The 22,990-nt window shown below is 38.0% G+C and overlaps 1 protein-coding gene across 1 annotated transcript in view; it reads right to left on the bottom strand.

Moving 5' to 3' along the window:
* Positions 1-366: 366 nt before the first annotated feature.
* rxfp1 (relaxin family peptide receptor 1) overlaps positions 367-22,990 on the bottom strand; it is a 61,705-nt gene continuing 39,081 nt past the window's right edge. The window contains exons 5-18 of the mRNA XM_010747848.3: positions 20,826-20,897; positions 18,993-19,064; positions 17,551-17,622; positions 17,190-17,261; positions 16,934-17,002; positions 16,761-16,832; positions 16,453-16,524; positions 14,040-14,111; positions 12,545-12,616; positions 12,145-12,216; positions 11,003-11,232; positions 4,181-4,591; positions 3,808-4,026; positions 367-3,021 (exon numbers count right to left, since the gene is read on the bottom strand). Of these exons, the coding sequence (XP_010746150.1) occupies positions 2,597-3,021; positions 3,808-4,026; positions 4,181-4,591; positions 11,003-11,232; positions 12,145-12,216; positions 12,545-12,616; positions 14,040-14,111; positions 16,453-16,524; positions 16,761-16,832; positions 16,934-17,002; positions 17,190-17,261; positions 17,551-17,622; positions 18,993-19,064; positions 20,826-20,897 (2,002 nt within the window). The 3' untranslated portion in view covers positions 367-2,596. The remainder of the gene's footprint in view (positions 3,022-3,807; positions 4,027-4,180; positions 4,592-11,002; positions 11,233-12,144; positions 12,217-12,544; positions 12,617-14,039; positions 14,112-16,452; positions 16,525-16,760; positions 16,833-16,933; positions 17,003-17,189; positions 17,262-17,550; positions 17,623-18,992; positions 19,065-20,825; positions 20,898-22,990) is intronic.

Raw genomic sequence — 22,990 nt, 5'->3', positions numbered from 1 at the left:
CAATAGCACAATGTTTTCAGTTTCAGTTTCTTCCACTAAAAACCAACTCATATTTTCTTCTTTGTGAGTCGCTGCAAGGTCGCTGCATACAGTAGCTGTGCACCTGTAGTGACAGTAGATGATACACAAATGGTTTTTAATGCAGGGTAGATGAAGTATGTTTTGTTTTTGTTTTTTTGATGTAGAGTTATTGGCTACTTTTACTAAAGTAAATGACTGACCCAAGTACTTCCATCATTGTATACTATGAAACTCGGTTTTGCACCGCTTCATTTTGTTTGTTTTAGTTTCAAAATCCAAATAAAGCTCAAGCTAATAAGGCAAATAATCAAGTTAAACCAAATAATACATAAGTCAACAAGAAGATATGAGATACACATATATTTATTGTCCACTCAAGAAAAACTACAATACGAAGTAATTTTTTGTGGGGCACAAGGCAATACAACAAACTAAATGGTAACACGTTTTTAAAACTAATCTCCCCATCAATATAAAATGTAAGCCTGCAGATATAATGAATATACCTCAAACAAATTGCTGGCTTTGCTGTCTTTTCACCATGTACAGGGATGTACTGTAAACACAAATGGCACATATGTATTCGCAAATCATTATTTTTTAGAACTAGTTTATTGTCATCTGTGTAATAGCATGGTTTGCTATCCATTCATACATGTACACTGTTTGAAAAAGTCAATTTCCACAGGAATCAATAATTAATTGAACAACGTATGCACAGAAGAGTTTATGATCACTGTACAAATGTCTTGGCTGTACAGGTCACAGTGTAAAAAAATATGAAGAGTGGTGGAGTAGTTGATGAGGTGAAGTTGAATCCAAGTTCAAACCCCCAGACCAGCTGGGGAACTTCTAGACTGGATGTATAAAAGATTCAATTTAAAGTTGTCTGTGTAGCTGCAAATATTCTTTTTATTCCATCGGACATATCTCATATATTACATTCAATAGTTCCCTAAAATATTTTCTGGCAGAGGAAATACACACTTTTGATGGGTGCAAGAACGAAAAAAAATAGTAATTAGTACATTGCATGTGTTATTTTATATGCCCATTCACTATAAAAATGAGAAAGGCATGAATGGAGGTTGAGTCAGAGTCTTCAAAAGAACTCTGCAGTGACTGATTGTATAAAAATAAAATTTGACTGCAATGATTACCTGGATTCTGAACATAGCTTTTAGCTGTAAATTGTTTCCTTGCCACAAAATGTTCCCATAATAAGACATCCCTTCTGCAGGTTTCTGAAGAAACACATGAAGAACTACAACTCAAATGCATGTTATAGACCATTTCAATGGACTGTTTAAATGTCTGTCTGATGTGTTTAAAGCAACACTGTGTAACCTTTCTACCATAAAATAACATTTTAAATCATTTTGCTTCACTCTATACCCAAGTGAAGGATGTCTCTGTCATTCCCACTCTGCGCCCCATACATCTGTCTGTACGGTCACCCATGATAAGTACATAACGCTTCACAGAACTAAGTCACATACCAGCAACTATTTCACTTATTCTGCTGAAATCACATTTTATTGAGAAAATGTTTTCTGCTTTCCATTTCATGTACTACAGCTGCTCTGCATCAACTCTTTGCAGACAGCAAAGTAAACTGCTGCTAACTGGAGGTACTGTTAGCTAACGATGGCTCAGTTTGGTAGCTGGGCTGCTCGGACCAAGCTCAAAGTAGGTGTTAGTGTTTGTACCACAGGTGTTTTGGACCACCAACAAGGTGGTCCAAAACAACAAAAGGTTTTAAGGCTCAGGATGCAGAACTGAAGCTGGGTAAGACTGCCAGACTGGGCTGACTTTTAGTCGTTGGTGAGAGCTTGGTGAAATAAAAGACTGAAAGACAGACATTGAGGGCTGGGCTTCTTGCTGTTGGACTAGTGAGTAATATTAGCTGGTTGCTATATCTTGCGTTGTTGCACTTGCCTGATGTTTGGCTGTTGTCAACTTGCTAATTTTTGATCATAACTAATGTAATGTAAAATCGCTGGAAGAAGCTGTACAAGTGAATCTTGAGTTTTCAAGTCAAACTACTGTTTTCAAACTAAAGTATGAACTTCTGCACCATGGGCAGACTGGGACAAAAAAATCGGCCCTGGCATTTTGGACCAGAGCAGCCCACAACAACTTCACTTCAGGACACAGACATATTTTCATATTTCAGCTTTCAGAAAGAATGATCAAAGAAGCCCTTTGTGAGAATTAGAACTAATCGATGAAACAAAGCGGAACAAAAGCTAAACCAGGAGCATGGCTTTGTATTGACAAACACCTCTTTAAAGCCAATGTGTACTTGTCAATAAAGGAACTGTGCTGTCGCATAAAGGATTTCCAAAATGACTTCACTCGTTCATTATCTCGATAGTTGCAGCTTGAGCTAAACATGCAGACAGTGGGATTTCAAAGAACACTAATGAATACTACCACAAAGAAGAAACCTGGGCACAAATCAACTGTCCTTTTAAAAAGTGGACTTTTAAGAGGTCATAAATAAATAAACCTGATAACACTGAATCTTTGACCACATTATGAGCTGTGCCATGTCATCTGTGCTGTTCAACACTTAGATGAGTTCATTTGTTTGTGTGTATATGTGGGTGTGTGCGAGCATGTGTGGCATTGTTGGTTTCTGTGAGGATACTGACAGCACTGTGTGCTGCTTTTGTTGCTGTTGCGTGCATGGGGTAATGTCATTGTATCCATCGTTGGTGTTTTCGACAGGAGTGAGCTTGGCTTGTGTGCTTGTTGTTTCCAGTGGTTGCCCTGTGGCGGGGCTGTGGCTGTTTTCCTGCAGGGGCCACATTTCCTGCCAGGTGAGCGACGGATGATGGGCTGGGTGACCACTGAGGAGAGGCCTCCTCTGCCTGTAATTCGCCCATACCTGTAGAATGGTCTCTTTAAAAGGCCGTGTGGTCAGCGTGTAAAGGATGGGGTTAAGGGCACTGTTGATGGGGAGAATAAATATGACCACCCACGAGCTGATGGTACCTGTTGAGGGGGAAAGACATGGAGAAGAAGTAAAACAACGGAGCTGATAGTCTGTTCAAAGGTTATTAAGTCCAATGTAGTTATGAGTTGGGAGAATACTTAAATATGAAATCTTTTAATCAAAGCCATTTATGTAATTAATTAAAGTCCCTTTATCCTAACAGGGGACCTAATTAGGGAGCCACAGCTCAGCAGGTGATGTATTTAATGGATTTTACACAACACTAAGTGGTCTTTTGGGTACAGAGTGCAAACTAAAAACACTACAGTGGCTACAGTTAAATGCTCTTTACAGGGTGATAAATATGTATTGAAAACATAGTGGAAACAACGGATATACTATTTGTATTTGCATTTAATAACACAGAAAATGCAATACATTAAAGAAATACCCACCAAAAATATATCTTTTGAGTACTCATCTATCTCATCGCACACATATATACGTGTATACAAAGCTTAAGTATATCTAAATGTGGCAAATTTATGATTTATTGATAAAGCAAACATTTTTTGGAGCAAACTGAGCATAGGATTTAACAGGTAACAGGATTATGCTGCAGTAGCTGTTTTCGATGGCCATTTTGATGGATATCTTTAGCCATTCAATTCAATGGCAATTCAATGTGTCAGTGGCTGTGAATTTAAGCGCTCTACAGCTGCTGTTCAAGTACAAAAGAGCAGGCTACGTGCTTTTCAGGGCCACATTGTAAGCCCACTTTGATACTCAAAATATAGATTTTCAGTGGAGTATTCCTTTACATTGTCATAACCCTTCTACCGTACCGGGAATCTCCACCTGCAGCAGTGACAGGATCTTGAGGATGAAAATAGGGATCCAGCAAAGGGAGTCAGTAATGACGATAGAGAAGAACCTTTTGGCAATGGTGACCTCTTTCTTGATGTGGTTGCTGTATTTAGTAGTCTGAGTCCCTGTTCTCTGGATGTTATAGAACATGCTTGCATAGGACAAGACAATGATGAGGAATGCCACCAAGTTCAGACCTGCAGAGAGATTTTTGGTGAGTTTCTGGATTGCCATAGTTCATATTTGCGCTGTGGATGTGCAATTATAACAAAGGTAGTCATCGAAATGCAAGTAAATACAAATACACAACAAAGAAGCTCAAAGGATGAGTGCAAAAGAAAGAAATCCCACCCAGGAAAATGACAATGGAGTAAACATGAGCCCAAAGCGTCTCTGGCTGCTCAGAGTGCAGTGGGAAGCAAACTCCGTTGGTTCCGTAGAAATTGCGAAATAGCCCCTTGCAGACCAGCGGTAGGAAGGCAACAATAAATCCGAACACCCATATCCCGAGAAGGATGGTTACAGTTCGACGCCAACCAGGTGTCAAGTACTGGAAAGGGTAGACGATGCAGATGTATTTCTCCAGAGTGAGGTAAGTGAGGAGAAGGACTGATACCTCAGTGGAAAGCATGGCCAAAGAGCCGATGACCTGACACTGGCTGCTGTCCATCCAAGCCTGAGCGTGCCTGTTGTACTCGCCACGGAACTTCAGATCATACGCGCCAATCATGAAAAGGTAGATTCCCATCAGCCCGTCTGCACCTGTAAGGAAAGAGATCGAATTTACAACAAATTCAGAATATTTTAACAGTTATACAACTGAGATTCAGATCCAGGATGCTAGCCAGTGTGCAGCATAAACTATCTTACACCTTTACACCTTGAGCTTGGTTTATTCAGATGTGAACAGAAAGTCAGCTGAATTTATATGAACACCAAATAAATACACCACCACTGTCTTATGGAGCAGGTCTTTTTAAAGCAGTTCTCTTCCAAGGTAACTGCTATGCAATTTGTGAGAACAGAATCAAACCCAGGACAGAAATGGCCCTACATGAAAGGCTTCCCTCCTATGATATGGAGATGGGTGATGACAAGCAGACAATCAGATAGCAGCCGCTCAAACGTTGCAAATTCACGCAGAAGAAAGGGAATCCGGTAGGTTCAGTTATGATCAGTCAAGGTTGATTAAAAAGAGTGCAGAGAGCTTTGTTGTCAGGAAAGAAAGACTGAACTAAACAAAATCATTGCATGAGGTCCAAGAATATTTCTATACCAGGCTGCTTATTTTACTAGCTGCATATATAGAATATAGATGCATACAAACTGTGTAACATACATACAGAAATCAAAATGACTACCTTTTTGTTAAACTGCACACTGTTTGCCACAACTGGCACTCAATCTAAACCCTGCAGAAAAGCTCAGTCATAATAATGTGACCCTTTATTACAATATAGAAATATAATCATGGAATATTAATGGAATATTATACTACTTACTTCAGTCATGGTCAAATATATAAGTGAATGCATACAGAAAGACTGAACGTGCAGCTTTACACACAAACTGTATTTATAGATGCTTGACTCCAAGAATACACTAATCTTTATGAACAGATATCTGCATATGAATGTAGAATCTGCAAGCATAGGACTAAGACTTTGGCATTGGAAGAGTTCTGGTTTCCATTTGTAATCTGAGTGATATGAACCAATCAGGTTTGAGCAAGCTTTGCATGGGGATAAACATGGGGTGCGAACTACAGCCAAGCAGGAGTTTGGTTCCTCAGTGGAGACCTGAGCGCCCCTGAAAACGCGATTTATGAAATTCTGGGGGTCTAAAATACTGACAGTACCCTGTTTATGCACATTCATGTATTTCTATGTTTCCTGTATCTTCATTGGCATGGGTCATGCATCAAGTTAGGCTATTATTGGCTATTATTTAATAGACAAGATTAAAAGTGATATTAATCCTCTCATCTAATCTAAGCAAATAACCTTCTCCAAAATGTCAAACTAGTCTATTAACATTGCATGATTATATTCTGGTGGAATTAAATCATCATGTGCACAGAAGTACACAATGACAAAAAAACATTACTGATATGGCTTTATACTTTACATCTGGTGGACAGAGCGCACCTCCACGTTTCTGCTTTCATTCATAGGCCTTTAATCTACACAGATGCTTCTGCATCTGACCCCAACCCTTTCATGTCATACAGACATCTGATAGTGTCTTTTACATTGACTTTCTCTGGCCTAAGCAAATTCATCATATATTTTGCTGACACTTTGTCAAAGACAAAATTAATTCACAACTTGCATCCTCTGAGGGACTCGCCACAGTTTCATCATCAGTCATTACTTAGTCTACTCAGACCCTCCTGATAATAATGCCTTTGATATAGAAGCAATACCAGTGCTCATCAAAAAGAAATTTTAATTTGACACACTGTGTGTGTATATATATATATATATATATCTATATATATATATATGTGTGTGTGTGTGTGTGTGTGTTCAGTGTTATAGTATAGTTTTATTCCTGAGTACATCAAAGTGTTAATGCTAACCTCTGGCTGACTCAACTCAGCCCCAAGTGCTCTCTACTACAGGGTAAATACAGGAGACCAGTAGATTAATGGATTCACTTTAAAAACTGAAGAAACTGAAAAAACATAGAAAAGCTGTTAGGAAAGAAACGATTAGACACAGAGAGGCAGAGAATAATGGTGATAAATGTATGAAATGAAACTGGAAGCTCAAGAAGATCTTAACAACCACATACAAGTGCATTTACAGCTCAGGAAGAATCATTTGTTCAAGTTAACTCTTGTTCGGGCTCCAATTACCATAACACCCCTGACTCAAGTCTATGGTTTGTCAATGGTACGCCTTCTTTCTTTTACTGCCTCAAATCTGTTCCACTTTAATAACTGGATTAAAACCAACATTTGGACACATTCTGCTCGCATGAAGAGACATAATCCATTGTTGTTAATAAGAAGCCAAGAATGAATCATATCTATACTATTTCGCTTGTGTTAATAACCTTAAGCTCTGTTTTTGCTGGTATCAGCCAACAGGAATTAGTGTGCGAACAGTCCCCACTGACATTCTAGTAATAAACTTTTAAAGGTTAAAGCATTAAGCAAGTAAGCCCCTAAAACGAGATAATGAATGAGTGTCATTCTCTGCATGGCTTTCATAGTGAACGTAGCAGAAAAGAGAGCAGATATCCTCTATCTTACATTTTCTGCCTCACATATTCTGACTTCTTTGATCCCAGCTGCTTTCAGACTTACAGTAAGTCCATATAGGATCCATTATATTTGACTTGTGAAATGCCAATGTTTGTTTTTAATGACATTTATATATATATATATATATATATGTTTTCTCTCTCTCTCTCTGCATTTAAAGTTAATGCACACAACCTGGTTCTCTACCTGCATGGATCCTCTCTTCCTACAACAGTGAGATCCATTAAAGGTGAGTCTGTGGGCTGAGAAACATGGATTCATTTTCCGCCTGTGATTTTATGTCATGAAGGACTCATACTGAATGTCAATCAGAGGTAAGAGTGACTGAAGCTTGTATTAAATCAAGCGGCAAAGTCTGTGGCTGCAAGCAAGGCAAGATGTACGTAACTATAAGTACATAAAACTGCAGTTCCTCAAATGACCACTTGATGCTGGTTACAGAACAAGTCAACCTCCATAAGTCCCCATATTAAAATGCCCAATTACACAACAGAAATAACTATGTTTACAGTCTGGTACAAAGAACAGTTTTGGTCTCTACAGATACATTCCTTGTTCATGACAACTGTACCGGAGATGATTTTTTTTTCACATAACTTACCCCTTCAAATTATATTAAGCTTAAAGTTATCCATAATTAAGAGTGAGGCCACTTTCATTCAGTGCATCTCAGCTCCACCAACAATTCACATCTTTGCCCATTTTTAGATTAGCCAGGAGCTGGCAACCTCAGAGCTGCCAAAATAGCGATACCCAGAGCCACCAGACTCAGAGCTTCACAGTGATTTTGTCATGTAGGTGATCTAATGGATGCAACATCCATGTTTTATACAGTTTATCTATCAAACCTTTATCTGTACAATGTCTTTTGTTAAATATCTGTTTTGATCATAAATAATCTACGTTATTTCTTTTTTGAAAAAATAAAGTATCTGTTGGCGTAGAACAGGGGTCGGGAACCTTTTTGGCTGAGAGAGCCATGAAAGTCACATATTTTAAAATGTATTTCCGTGAGAGCCATATAATACTTTTACTATACTATACTATAATACTTTTTTAACACTGAATACAAATAAATGCGTGCATTTTTAAGTAAGACCAACAGTACAATAAATCTCTAAATTTATTCTTTTTAACAACGTTGTTATACTGAAGCTAACCAATAACAAATAAAATACTTCTTAACATTAATGCGACTTCTGGTACTGCATGGTCCCGATCATGCACCAATCCCCATAGCAACCGCTGTTTTGGATGTAGACTTACTGCTCTCCGGTCGTTAGCTCATAAGCAGTTTCTTTTCTGAGCTGTTCTGTATCATTAAAATTGAACAAAACAACACGAAACATAACTGCTTACTCGCCTACTGATTTTAATTGGGACATTTTGCAACGAACGTAAAGACATCAAACGTGTGGTACACATTTCGAAGGCTGGGCACAGAGGAGACCACCGAGCTCTCTCTGAGGGGAGGAGGAGAGAGGAACATGCCCGGCCAAGGCTCCATCCAGCATGGACTAAAACACAGCACAAACAGTTCAGAAACTATTCGGAATGAGTTAAAAGGAATTTTTAGACAGACAAAGTAGTTTTCAAGACTGCATATTGCTAGATCTATTTTCTGACCCAGAGTGCTGAATGAGGGCTTTTAGCAGGTGGCCGCTCTCTCATCTTCCTGGTACTGCGTACCGCCATTGAAGGTTTTAGTATGCAGTACCGGACCGTACCGGCTTACTTTCACCCCTGTCTGCAAGCCAGATGCAGTCATCAAAAGAGCCACATATGGCTCGCGAGCCATAGGTTGCAGACCCCAGCCGTAGAAGAAAAGCTCTTTATCAGACTCTCACAGCCTTTATGAATGCTGTCTAAGCAAGGTTGCACAGCACACTGATGTATTTTTATTATAAGCCAGTGCATTCATGTGAATTTGCTTTCGCAGCTAGATTTTGCACATGCTGTGCAAAAATTGCATTAATCAGGTTACATTGAAAGTCAATTATCTGAAGGATATCTTATTAGTATCTTGGTAGATGAATCATTGTTGTTTTTATGTTTTTATTCCATCAACCACCGCCTTCCATGGGCTGTTATTTTTGAGCACTTACCAAAAATTGTGCCAATTTTGTGCTATGAATAGTCTCTTTAAATTCAGATGGCAGCGATCGCATTTTGGACTGAGATGTTATTATTGAGTATTATTCATGAGGGTGTCTAACAGTGTGTGTAATATGAAGTCTCTGTTGATGAAACAGCTAAGCATATGCAGAACTGATTTCAAGAGGTCTGTTCACTTCACAAGCAGGAAACTAAAATATTGTGCAGAATGTTATTTCCACTTCTGTAGTGCTAATGGCTTTATTCCAGGGGAGGTCAAAACATCATGAGGGGATGAATATAAACTTGGTAGGCTGGAAAGTAGTGCTATTTAGCAGTAAATAACATACCATTTGTCCCTGTTTGGAGAATACTTGTTGCAGTTGCTGCAGATTTATTGGCTGCACATCCATGATGCAAATCTACCGTTCCACCACATCCCAAAGGTGCTCTATTGGATTGAGATCTGGTAACTGTGGAGGCCATTTGAGTACAGTGAACTCATTGTCATGTTCAAGAAACCAGTCTGAGATGATTGGAGCTTTATGATGTGGTGCGTTATCCTGCTGGAAGTAGCCATCAGAAGATGGGTACACTGTGGTCATAAAGGGATGGACATGGTCAGCAACAATACTCAGGTAGGCTGTGGCGTTGCAACGATGCTCAATTAGTACTAAGGGGCCCAAAGTGTGCCAAGAAAATATCCCCCACACCATTACACCACCACCACCAGCCTGAACCGTTGTACTAGTAGGATGGATCCATGCTTTCATGTTGTCGACGCCAAATTCTGACCCTACCATCTGAATGTTGCAGCAGAAATTGAGACTCATCAGACCAGGCAGCGTTTTTCCAATCTTCTATTGTCCAATTTTGGTGAGCCTGTGCGATTTGTAGCCTCAGTTTCCTGTTCTTAGCTGACAGGAGTGGCACCCGGTGTGGTCTTCTGCTGCTGTGGCCCATCTGCCTCAAGGTTCGACGTGTTGTGCGTTCAGAGATGCTCTTCTGCATACCTTGGTTGTAATAAGTGGTTATTTGAGTTACTGTTATTTAAATTACTGCCATTCTCCTCTGAGCTCTGTTATCAACGAGGCATTTTTGCCCACAGAACTGCCGCTCACTGGATATTTTCTCTTTTTCGGACCAGTCTCTGTAAACCCTAGAGATGGTTGTGCATGAAAATCCCAGTAGATCAGCAGTTTCTGAAATACTCAGACCAGCCCGTCTGGCACCAACAACCATGCCATGTTTAATGCACTTAAATCACCTTTCTTCCCCATTCCGATACTCGGTTTGAACTGCAGCAGATTGTCTTGACCATGTCTACATGCCTAAATGCACTGCCATGTGATTGGCTGATTAGAAATTTGCGTTAACGAGCAGTTGGATAAGTGTGCCTAATAAAGTGGCCGGTGAGTGTATATTGGAAGCAATTTACTCACACCCACAAATAAAAAGCCAGTTTCCACAACATCCCTCCTTTAAAGGTCCAGTGTGTAAGATTTAGGGGGTTCTGTTTACAGCAGAAATGGAATATAGAATGCCTAAATCTATGTTTTCATTGGTCTATATATATATATATATATATTATATATATATATATATATATCTATATATATATATATATATATATTATATATATATATATATATAATGTTTTTTTTAGCTTAGAATGAGACTTTTAAACCTACAGATCTGTTTTTTTTTGCAGCCAAGCTAGGAAGGAGAGGGTGCAGTGCAATCAGCAATCACACCACTAGATGGCACTAAATCATACAGACTGGTCCTTTAAATGCAGTGTGACTTACAGCAGAGGGAGATGATGCACATGGCATGGAGTTTGTTCTCAGAGCGGATGTACGAGCGCATGCAGATGACGAAGATGTTGCCGAAGCAGGTGGTGGCAGAGACCACCCAGACGAAGACCCTCAGCACGATGTTGGCCAGCAGGTCCTCAAACGATGAGATGCCGTCGGTATTGGGTTTGCAGCTGCGCACATGAGGAGCATAGCCGCAGTACTGGAATTTCTTAAAGTAGCTGTGAAAATAGTATAAAAGCATCAAGTAAAGCAAAGGATGAGAGAGTACAAATACAAGTACAAGTAGAGCTCAAGAGCCAAAACCAAACCAAACTTTCTGGCTTTTTTATCTATCTAATAGTTGTAGAGACACATCACTCTAAACCTTAATGTCCTTGTTGTTGTAATAGAGGAAATCACCAAAGTCAGTAGGCGTCATCTTTTGGGGACCATTAGCTTTACAGTGCCGGCCCGCCTGGACCTCGCCGCTTCCCGGGACCGTGGACTTAGTGCTCCCTGCGCAATCTCCGGGGACTGTCGAATCGCAATTTATCGCAACTTTCACTTCCTCCCGCAACAAATTCGCAACAAAAATGTAAAAAGCACCGCAACTTTCACCGCAATTTTTTTGAAAACCTCATGCAACATCAGGCATTTTAGGCCGCAACTATTTCACAAAAGGCCTGCGAAATCCTGGTGGGACTGTATTATGTTTGACAAATGTTTTCATTTTTATGAGAGTGTATGGGGGAAAGTGGATCCTTTCAAATTCCTAAAGAACCCTCATGGTGATTGTATGCAATTCATTTTTTTCTACAGCAGCCATAGATTAAAATTCAGGAACAACCTTTAGCCTAAGTGGTTTTATGCAATCGTGAGCTTCTGTGAATGCATGCAAGGCTGAAAGGGCATTTATTTCCTCTCTGTTGCATCCTTCCTCAGACCTATATGGGTGTATCTTGAGCTGTTTCATCCACAGAAAATATGGATTACACTAAGTCTGACTCCGACATCTCCCAGTTGGAAAAGAAGCCTGAGAGTCTCGATAAGGCTAGCTTGGGACTCACCAATAGAAATACATGTGAAAAGGCTATGATATATGTGACAGGCTGCAAAGGACATAGAACACAGCATGACTATGGAGTACTTACATATGAGTCAAGTATTTGAGTGGTTCAAACATCCTCCGTTGTATGTTTTCAATTTCTATCCCTTCTATGCTCCTGGAAGATATGAAGACATATTGATTTAGTGTTGCCACACACACACACACACACACACACACACACACACACACACACAAAAACAGACACAATACAGTATATTGATTTTTTACTGTACATTAGACAGACAGCCTCTCAAGGACTAAATAAACATTTATATTTCCCCATACAAAACAATTTAGTTTTTTGTTCGTTCAGCCATTTTGACCTTTGTATAACACTGTGTGCTTGTGTCTCAAATGAAAGAGCACATTAATCACACGACCTTCACAACAAGAAAATAAGTACCTCCTCCTAGTTGGTCAGGGTGAAGTTGTAGTATACTTACAATGACTTCAGTTTATGCAACTTGTCAAAGTGGTCAACTTGGAGCTTCATAATGGGATTATATGATATATTCCTAAAAGGTAAAGATAAGAACATCAGTAGTTAACATCATTTAGATAACATGTAAATGAATCTGCTTTATTAATTACAACAGTTTATTACATATGGATCTAATTAGGAGAAAGATACACCTTTCAATGCTACACTTCCTTGAAAATAGATTTACCATGGTGACATGTCTAAACCTATTTTTTATGCATGTGAACACCCACGAGTTTCCCTTTCTGTCGTGTCCTACCTTCCGCTATGTCTTGAAGACGTGTCCTTGAATTTTTTCTCTTTACATGACACCTTGTTATCCAACCACCACAGTGTCTATTTTCTGTTAGAGCTTCAGTGCATTGACTATCCTACTACAGTGCTAAGTTGTAATCCTTAAGATGATAATGAAGTCAAACCTCATTTTTGGGTGCAACTTTATCTCATTAAACAGCATCATTGTTTGCAGGTCTCCGCACAGTTATCCAGTTGCCATTAGCAAAAAGTTTGTTCAGTTACTGTAAAAAAACTGCTTTAAATTTCTTTCATGTCACAGTTTTATTATTAAGCTGGAGATGCCTAACTGCATAGTGTCTTAATTACTCAAAATATAAGGTGGCTATATATGTCAACCATATTTTAAGTTTCAGCAACCAAACCAGTTTTAAAGTTAGTGCTGAGCCCTGGTTACAAATGACTGAAGTTACTGCTGATGCTGCTTCACATTGAAAGTGGGCTCTTACTGAGAAGCTAATGCACCGTGGTTAGTACTGACCACAAATGTGTCTACAAAATAGAATTGTGATTCTGATTTGGCCTTTTTTGAGAATGACAATTTTTTATCTATGCGAGGGGAGTAATGAGCAGCCACAGTGAGAGTGTGTTTTGTATTTACTAATTTCATTGAAACTATATAATCTAACTGATAACTCAAAAGAATCGACTCACAGAAAAGATATGAGGTGTATCAATTTGTATACTTCCACACTTACACTATTTTAGGTACCTTAATGCATTCACACTTTTGGCTATGGCAAAATGCAGTGTAATGTGAGTACCAGGATGGGGCGCTCATAATGGTCAAAAAGTGTGTGTGTGAGTGCTGAATGTCTAAGTGGTCACCATTTTGGCTACGTAGTGGAAGAAGAGGAAGCTGCTGGTGCTGAAGCAGTTGTGGTAAATACTGCAATATACAGATTTAAGTTGCAGGTATGTTTTATAATTAGTGTCTTCCATTCTCCAGTTGCAGTTTAGCAAAACGTGACAATGTTGCGATCATCATTTCTAGTAAATGCACAAAGGCCGTACTCAAATTGAGACGTTACTACTCTAATTCTGCACAAACAGAAGTATCCATATTGATACACAGCAATAATCTCTATCAAAATATTCATAAAATAGGTATGCTTGCATACAGAACTGTTATATCCCAGTGTATTTGTGGAAACCTTACTCACAGTTGGAGCAAATCCCCCAGTAAGACAAAGAGATTGGGAGGGATAGCCACCAGTCTGTTGTTGGATAGATCCCTGTGCACCAAGACAAATCCACATCGGTTCCCCAAAAACACAAAACAACAAACAAATATTGATGTACAACGCTGGATATCTGACAAATGCACACACAAAAAAATCCACCCTCTGTAACTGCAGTGTACAGGGGGCAGATTGCTTAACATTCACACTGAAAACAACAACCTCGCAATACTGTCTCTGTATGTCAAAAACATAATTCACCTTTTTGCACCACCCACGGTTTTCATTCGCCTTAAAGCCTATGCATGAACTTGAGCTATATTCAGCTGTGGGTTACATGTGTGAAAGGAGACAGCTATGGTGACAAATATCACAGCTGAAGAAAAATGTGTGAGTTTCTATAGTGAATAAAAAGTCTCAGTCCTCATAAAACGTGTTGTGTCTCTACGGCATTTATGTCTGCTGAGGATACATGCAATGCACATTTCATCACTTCTGAGGTGAAGCGTAAAATATCTACAGGGATGAGGACAAGCACAAGTTCTATTAACTATTAAGTGCTTCCTTTTATCTACAGCAGTAACATACAGCAGTGATGTTAATCCAAATATCATGTATAATAGAAAAACACTGGCAGGGATGTTTTTCTGCAGAATGACTGCATTTACTTTAGATTATTTTTTTTAAATAAATGACAAACAGTTGCAAATTTCACAACAAGGTTTAAGTATTGACAGTTTTGCCCTTTAAAGTATGTGAGCCTCAAAGATATTAACCAATGATAAAAAACAATAGATGCTGTCTGGCCTAAAAGTGACCACAAACTGTCTGTTCTTCAAAGATCCACTCAGGCAAAAAGGTTTAAATCAATAAGATTTCAGAGAACTTTAGAATTGTTAAGACTCAAGGAGCTTTTAACAGCTATAAAATATGTTTGAAAAGACTACAGAATACTGTGAGCTCACACTGAGGCACATAAAATGAAAGAAACGCAGGGCACTCTGCAAAGATCACAGCAAGACGCCATGTGCAATACCCAAGAGATCAAGTATCTGCAAAAAGAAAAGAAGGAAACACTACAGATCTGCAGGAATCGCTTGCAAGTCATAAAGTCCTGTTTCCTGTGTTTGTGGGTCAGCAATAAGAACAGTACTAAAGACAGTAGTGTCCATTGAAGTACACTACAAAGAGAAACACTCGTGAATAATAACTTTGATACTTTACATTACATCTACCACACTTTAAATGACATAATATGGATACCACAAATATGTAATGTCTGGATATATATATTTACACAAAATACATTCAGGTTTTAGTTAAATAGTGAATATGGGCTTAAAGGACAGTCTCTCAGGTTTAATTTGAGGGTATTCTAGGTAAATTGGACCAAACGTTAAGGAATTACAGCTTTTTAAAATCTAGTTGCATCTTTTTCAAGAGACCAAAAGTAATTGGACGGTTGACTCAAAAGCTGTTTCATGGACAGATTTGAGCTATTCTTTTATTATTTCTTCATCAATTAAGCATGTAAGTGGTCCGGAGTTGATTCCAGGTATGACATTCGCATTTGGAAGCTGTTGCTGTGAACACACAACATGTACTCAAAGGAGCTCTTAATGCACTGGACCTAACTTTGTGTGTGTGTGTGTGTGTGTGTGTGTGTGTGTGTGTGTGTGTGTGTGTGTGTGTGTGTGTGTGTGTGTGTGTGTGTGTGTGTACTGTATAGACAATGAAGTGGCAATAAAACTGTGAACAAACTTTGTAAAAAATGATGAAAAGGTCAGTCAAGGGTAAGTTATGACCTAAGGAAAGGTCAGAGAATCACCAAAATAATTACAAATCTTTCTGTGGGGACTACCAATATCTCTACAATCTGCCCAGGGGATCAGAGATATGATGCTCTCGAACAAAGTCTCAGGCATACACACCACTACTGGATGCACGAAGAGCCAAACGACCATCTTCAGGCCTCACAGCTAGTGGTGTACAAAAGAACAAATGGTCTTCACAAAATTACATGTATCTGTTCAATGAAGCGTTTATTCTAAATGTGAGATCATTACACTTGTGTCCCTGACTGGTGTCAGTTGTTCCTTGCAGCTTTATTTGAAGTTTTTACTACCAAGACAGGAAGCTAAAGTATCTGGAGGTTCACATACAGTAGTTCAAGCGTAAACTATGAATGTTAAGAAGGCACTTTCAAGATCATTTTTGGGAAAGCAGGAATCAGATTATACCAAAGGCTCCACACAAACATTGTATTTGCTTTACTCTCCAGTGTTTTCCCATTCCAATTTTCCAGAATTTTTCCTTTTCTTTTTGGCACAATCCCAGAAGTTGTAACATTTTCTCTATGCAGTGTTGTTGGTACAATCTAATAAAAAGAACTTACAATTCCCCAAGTTTTTGAAGTACTGAGAAAGCCTGTTCATGTATATAGCTTATCCTGTTCCGCTGTAAAACCCTGGCAATAAATGGAAAAAAGGAGAAAAAAAGAATCATATTACTACCTTTTGACCCTCATAATTACATTTAATAAATCAAAGCAGCAATTCCATGCTTAGGCTAGTAGCAGTAATTCATATTTTGAAAAACCAAGGCTGATTTACAAGGCTCTCACAAATGTTATAGAAAATGTCAAATTAATTATGAGAAAAAACTTAGCCTTTGCCATGGACAAAATTATGTAAACATACTTACAGAACTGTCAGCATACTGCATGAGCGTAGTGACACATTTCCAATGGTTTCAATGTGATTTCCCTCCAAATCTCTGCAAGAAAGTGTTATGAAATTCAGAGGACACACACAGCCACATACAGAATAAATTCATCAAAATACATGTCACTTTTATATTTTTGACATCCTACTTACAGCCAGTTCAATCTTGGCATTTCCCGACAGATATCATCCAGCTTTGTCAGAGAGTTGTTTAATAAAACCCTGTTGATCAGTGAGTCACAGTGGAATAAGGGGTAGTACATTTGTGTTCAATGTTCAAAGGAGAAACTCATTTAATCTCAACTAATCAACAAAAACTCTTAAAACCAGACTGTCTGATGATTTGAGAGGACATCACAGCAAAGCAAAATAACAAAAAAAAAAGCATAAATATAAAATAAAAACTCACAGTAAAACAAGTGAGTTTAGCCCTGAAAAGGTCATGGAGGACATTTGATGGATCTTGTTATTTTCCAGGATCCTACAAAAAAAAAAAAACAAGATATAATTTAGACGAATTTGCAGAATAGTGATTCAGAAGGAAAGAATCAATAGACATGCAATAAAAAGGAAATGGTGCAAAAATAAAAAATAAATCAGTCGGAATTATCTATCACAAAACCAGACTTCTCTGCCTATGGCAAACCAATATTTACATGAAGTGAAATAAATATAAATATCCTAATATACTATGCATGGAGCATTTTATACTGTATTCCTTTGGTGCAGAACTTTCTTTCTCAATATTAACTTTCTGAGTATAAACATACAGCCACTCCAGCTTGTGCAGGTCCTGGAACACCCCCGGCATTAGGACAGATATCTTGTTGTAGCTCAGATATCTAAGAGAGGAAAGATGATTTAGAAGGTTACCTGAAGAGGATGCTGTCTTAACAGGTTGAATAAACTAAGTTACTTGTTGCATCACTAAGTACTGTAACCCCAATACCCAAACCCCCAAAAGTTGGAATGCTTTGTGAAATGTACTGTAAATGTAGCCCAGAGGACACAGTGTTCATGATTTACAAAAAAAAAAAGAAAAATTTCTGTTTTTAATGCACTGCCACCAAAGATGTTGAAGATCACAGACATTGAATGCTGGTTTATGGTCTTGCTCATAACATGGGGAGACTTCTCTGGATTCTCTGAATTTTTGGATGATATTATGAATTATAGATAGTGAACCTTTCCCCATCTTTGCTTGTGAATGATCTGTTACCAATGAACCCGTTTATCTGTGGAATAGTCCAAACAGGTACAGTATTCCACAACTTTCACAGTCTCTTGTTGCACCTATACCAACATTTTTGGAAAATGTTGCAGGCATCAAATTCAGAATAAGTGTATATTTACAAAAAAAAACAACAAAAAAAACAATTCAGTTTATCAGTTTGAAAAATCTAAGTCAATCATTTTTTATTTATCTTTTATATGTGATATTACATCTACATGTGATTGTAAACACATGTGATTTACAAGGATTAACCTGCTCTGGTCTTCTGGGAAGGCTTTCCATAATATTTGGAAGCTGGCTGCAGGCATTTCTTCCCATTTATCCATAACAGCATTAGTAGTCCGGGAGTGAGTTTGGATGATAAGTCCTGTCCTGCTTTTTAATCATCCCAAAGTTGGACGTTGTTGGGGTAGAGGTAGTGCTGTACTGTTGATCATTTTCATATCTAGTGATTTAAAAGTCTGCAGTTTTTCTCACATATCTCACATAATTAACAGTGCCATAACAAGCTGTAGCAAAAAAGTCAAATTTAAGTTTTGATTTCACCGGCTGTAATGAGAAGTGGGGCTGGCAAATGCACTCAGCTAAAAAAAACAAAAACTAAAAAAACTAAAGAAATACAATTGTCATATTTCAATAAATGTGAGCTTAACTGGTCAAATTTTCTACAGAAACTAGGAACGTTTACAAAGAAGTAAACATTTCTCTGAGTGACTGGTCCATAAAAGAACCTCATCAACAAGCAACATAATGCTTTATCTATTTTTTTTATAGAGATTATAGAAAATAATTGCTTCTCATAGAAAATATACCAAGAACTAAATGACTTCAGCAGGATGTAGAAAAACCTGAGACACAGCTGTGATTAAGCCACTGATTGTGAGGCATTAATGAAACATCTGATGCAAGGTCAATAGCACAGCCTATAGAGCTGTTCATGTAGTAAATTGTATGCATTAGAAAAATGAACTAACTTACAGCCTTGTTAAATTATACAGCCCTCTGAATGCATCAGGACTCACATCTTGGATCCGGTTGTGCTGGAGATATCTATATATAAAAATAAAAGAAAAAAGACAAAACTTTTTTTTAAACTTGTTTGTAAATCCTTTAAATTCCAGATGACCAATGTGAGAAAAATGAAATAACCCTTGAGTCTGTTGGTTTAATGAAAACAACAATAGACAGATTATAATTGATTGATTGCTTGAGTGAGAAACAGAATTTTGTTTACACAAAGAAAGATTTTTAGACATAACCCCAACTAAGCTATCAGAAATTAGTATTTGTTATCAAAGAATCAGGGTCTGGTTAATACCTAGAGTCTTATTTCTTAGCGCATACTGTGAGCTCAACAAACCTCCCCTGACAGCTGCGTTTTTGTCCCTTCGTGTATTTCACACACATGGCATTTTCATTCTGATGTTTGTTTATGCACATTTCAGAGAATACACACCGATCAATCCGATCAAACATTCAAAGCAGCAACTGAAGGTTGACAGTCTGACACAGCCAAATGGTTCCTGCCGAAGGATCAGACCTATTCGCATGATGCCACAGTTAGAGGCACTGTGTGAGGTTGATAAACAATGAAAAGTCTGCAATGAATGGATCTGTCCGCAGAACAAAACAATCACTTCTGTCAGCACTCCCAGCAGTCATCTTAGCCTCACACATTTCGGCTTTGTAGTTGTGAAATTCATTTGTTGTATATGTCACTCAAAGGCTCATCATTATCTTGGCTCTATGGTATCATGAACACATCATGCTTCACTGAATGAGTTATCATGCATGCTAAAAATACTATATTATATTTGTTGCTTATGAAAAAAATACTGTATCACAGACGACATCAAAACTATGAAGAGAAATTATAGGTCGTCATTAAATTAAGACATGAAGAACAGGAAAATGTCAAAAACTTGAAACTTGAAATGTGTTTTTAAGCGCTGACACAAAAACCATTAAACACAATGATCAAACTGGCTCTGATTATGGTAGCCCCAGGAAAGAAAGATCAAGAGATACCTCTGCTGCAGAGGATAAGTTCATTAGAGTTACCAGCCTTTAGAAACTGCAAATTAACAGCACCTCAGGTTACAGACCACTTTAAATGCTACAAGAGTTCAAGCACACTGTACACATCTTAACATGACGTGTTCAGAGGAGACTGTGTGAATCAGGCCTTCATGGTCAAATTGAGAAGAAACCACTTCTAAAGGAAGACCAACAAGAAGTGCTTAAGCCACGAAATACAAGAAATGGACATTAGACCAGTGGACCTCTGTACTTTGGTCTGAGTCCAAATCTAAATTTGATGTTTTTGGTTGTCTTTGTGAGACCCAGAGAAGGTGAACTGATGGTATCCACATGTGTGGTTCCCACATAAGGGAGGTGGTGTTTTGGTGTGGGGACGCTTTGCTGGTGAAATTCAGAGCACACTTAACCAGCATGGTTATCATAGCACTCTGAATCAGGTCATCTGGTTTGATCTTAGTGGGACCATCATTCGCTTTCTAACAGGACAATGACCCAGAACACCCCACCTCCTATTTGACCAAGGAAGAGAGTGATGGAGTGGAGTTGGAGAGCATTGCAGAGAACATCTTCTAGACTGTTGGAAAATCATTTCAGGTGACGATGTCATGATGCTGATAGAGAGAATACCAAGAGTGTACAAAGCTAAGCTGCCATCAAAGCAATATATAGCTACTGGTACTGTGTAATACATAATATATATAAATAAATAAATAAATAAATAAATAAATAAATAAATATATAAATACAATCCATATTTTATGGGAAACTCACAGTTTCTGTAGACTCTGGTACTTAAAGAATGTGTTTGCTCTCAGTTTCTGAAGCTGGTTCCTTTGTAGGGACCTAAAGGACAGAAGAAATAAAAAATTAGAATATAGAATGAGGTACACAACATCATCATACACTGCTGCCCCTTTAGATTGTCATGATTATTATTTTATTATCAACATGTGGCTTTTAATTATTAAGTGCTAAAATATCGACCCTGAAAAAAGACCTACGTATTAAATACTTAAATTACCATCTCAACGTTCAATACATAAAAAAATGACACCAATCCTGCAGTGCACCTTTCTTCCTCTCTCTGTGGTAAATACTAAAGATAAAAATAAAAAAAAATCACAGCACTCTAAATGCTATGTACCTCTATCCTAAATCTTACTTTTTTATGTGAGTTTTGTAACTGCACAAACCAGACACTCATTTCAGCTTGATAAATATCACCTGTTTATGACTAGATGAGCATTTGTGTGATTTTTGATCATAAACAGAATCAATGGCCCTAAAAATGACATACAAAGGTATGTTTTCCACTTTGGGCAAGTTTCATTCACAAACATGTTACTGAAGTGTAAGACTTCACACTATGCTTCAAATTTTCAAAGAAAAACACCCATTTAGAGGACCAAAAACAATTAGAAGATTAATAATATGAATAATTAATAGATGTGTCATCAGTGCAGCACTGTGCTGTGACAGAAATAAAGAGAGAGCAGGAGTGTCCAGAACTAATATGAGTGGAGCCAGGTGATATTATAGCCCACAGTAGGGGATGTTACACTATTCAGGTGCAACAGTGGATGCTACTGGACAGCAACCCGCATGAAGACCCTGAGGCAGCTGTCAGACTTTTCCCAGTACTGAACTCTGAAAGCTGCTGTGCCAAAATATGCCAATAAATTCATAAAATCTCACCAAAAAAAACCTCCCAGTAAGCTGTCAATCCATGTGCACAGCATTTGTGTCTTAATCACTGATTATAGTGCGTTTCAGATATTCAGATATTTTGATTTATTCAGACACAGTAACGTCGTGATTTTCAGTGACATGACTCTTTACAATATTTTGTTTTGCTCTAACTGACATAGTTAGTCTTAAAGGGAGAACTATACACCAATTCCATTTACCACACACATCAGGCAATTTCTCTTGACAACCTGTTAAAAGATTGGTCATAATGTATTAACTAGTAACATTAAAGCTGCAAGTAATACAACACTCTAAAACACCTTCTCAAATCAGATAACATTGTCTATTGTGAGTGTCGGTGTAAATATCCTTGAATCTTACACAGCCAAACATAACAGAAAAAAATAACCATTGTCTCATTGTGAGCCAAATAGTGAAGACAGTTCATTCCAGTTCAGCCAGGACGCACACACAGGTCACAGACAAGCTCCAGTTTTACTAAAGCCTGTGTACTAAATGGGGGAAGACAACGGGTACAGAGTTTATTTGAAATAAGGCTGTCACATTTGCATAGAACTAAAATCCTTTGATAGCAAACTGGTAAATACTCTTGTGTGTAAACAAAACAGTGCATTTTGTAGCCTGTCTGGGAACTGTCACAACCAAACTCACTAATTGTTTCTCATTGTTTTATTTGTATTTTCATTTTTCCGATTCATACAATGGACTAACCTAACTCATTAATTCCACTTTAGCTCTTCAAAGACTCGCTCAAAATCTTTCCTGAAGAAAATCCTTTAATGAAAAAAATTATTTAATGTTTACAATTTCAATAACAGAATAAAGCAGTTTATATTACCACAAATGATAAAGGTTATGAGGGCTAAACTTATATCTGAAAATGCCACCGACACATAGTCATATTTCAAACACCACAGCAATAAGCTGAGAAGTCGAAAACTGTTTCTTCAAATAAGAAACCTATTTTTGTTTCTCTATGTAGTTCAGGTGTTAATGGTAACTGATCCAATAGCTGTGAAAATATTTCAGTCTGAACCTAAGGTCTGGAGACCTAAAAGTCTACTCCAACAGGGCAACAGATAATGTATGTGATTTTAGTAGCTCTCTGACTTTCATACCCCATAGTAAATTCTAAACACTGATATTAGATTTTCTGAGTTTTTGAATGTTCCTGCTCCAAAAAGAAGAGAAAACTTACTGATTTGAATTTTTGAAACCTCATCACC

This window comes from Larimichthys crocea, chromosome VII (assembly GCF_000972845.2).
Source record: "Larimichthys crocea isolate SSNF chromosome VII, L_crocea_2.0, whole genome shotgun sequence".
NCBI classification, from domain to species: domain Eukaryota; kingdom Metazoa; phylum Chordata; class Actinopteri; family Sciaenidae; genus Larimichthys; species Larimichthys crocea.
Note: the sequence above shows the minus strand (reverse complement) of the source record. Positions and strands in the feature narration are given on the sequence as shown.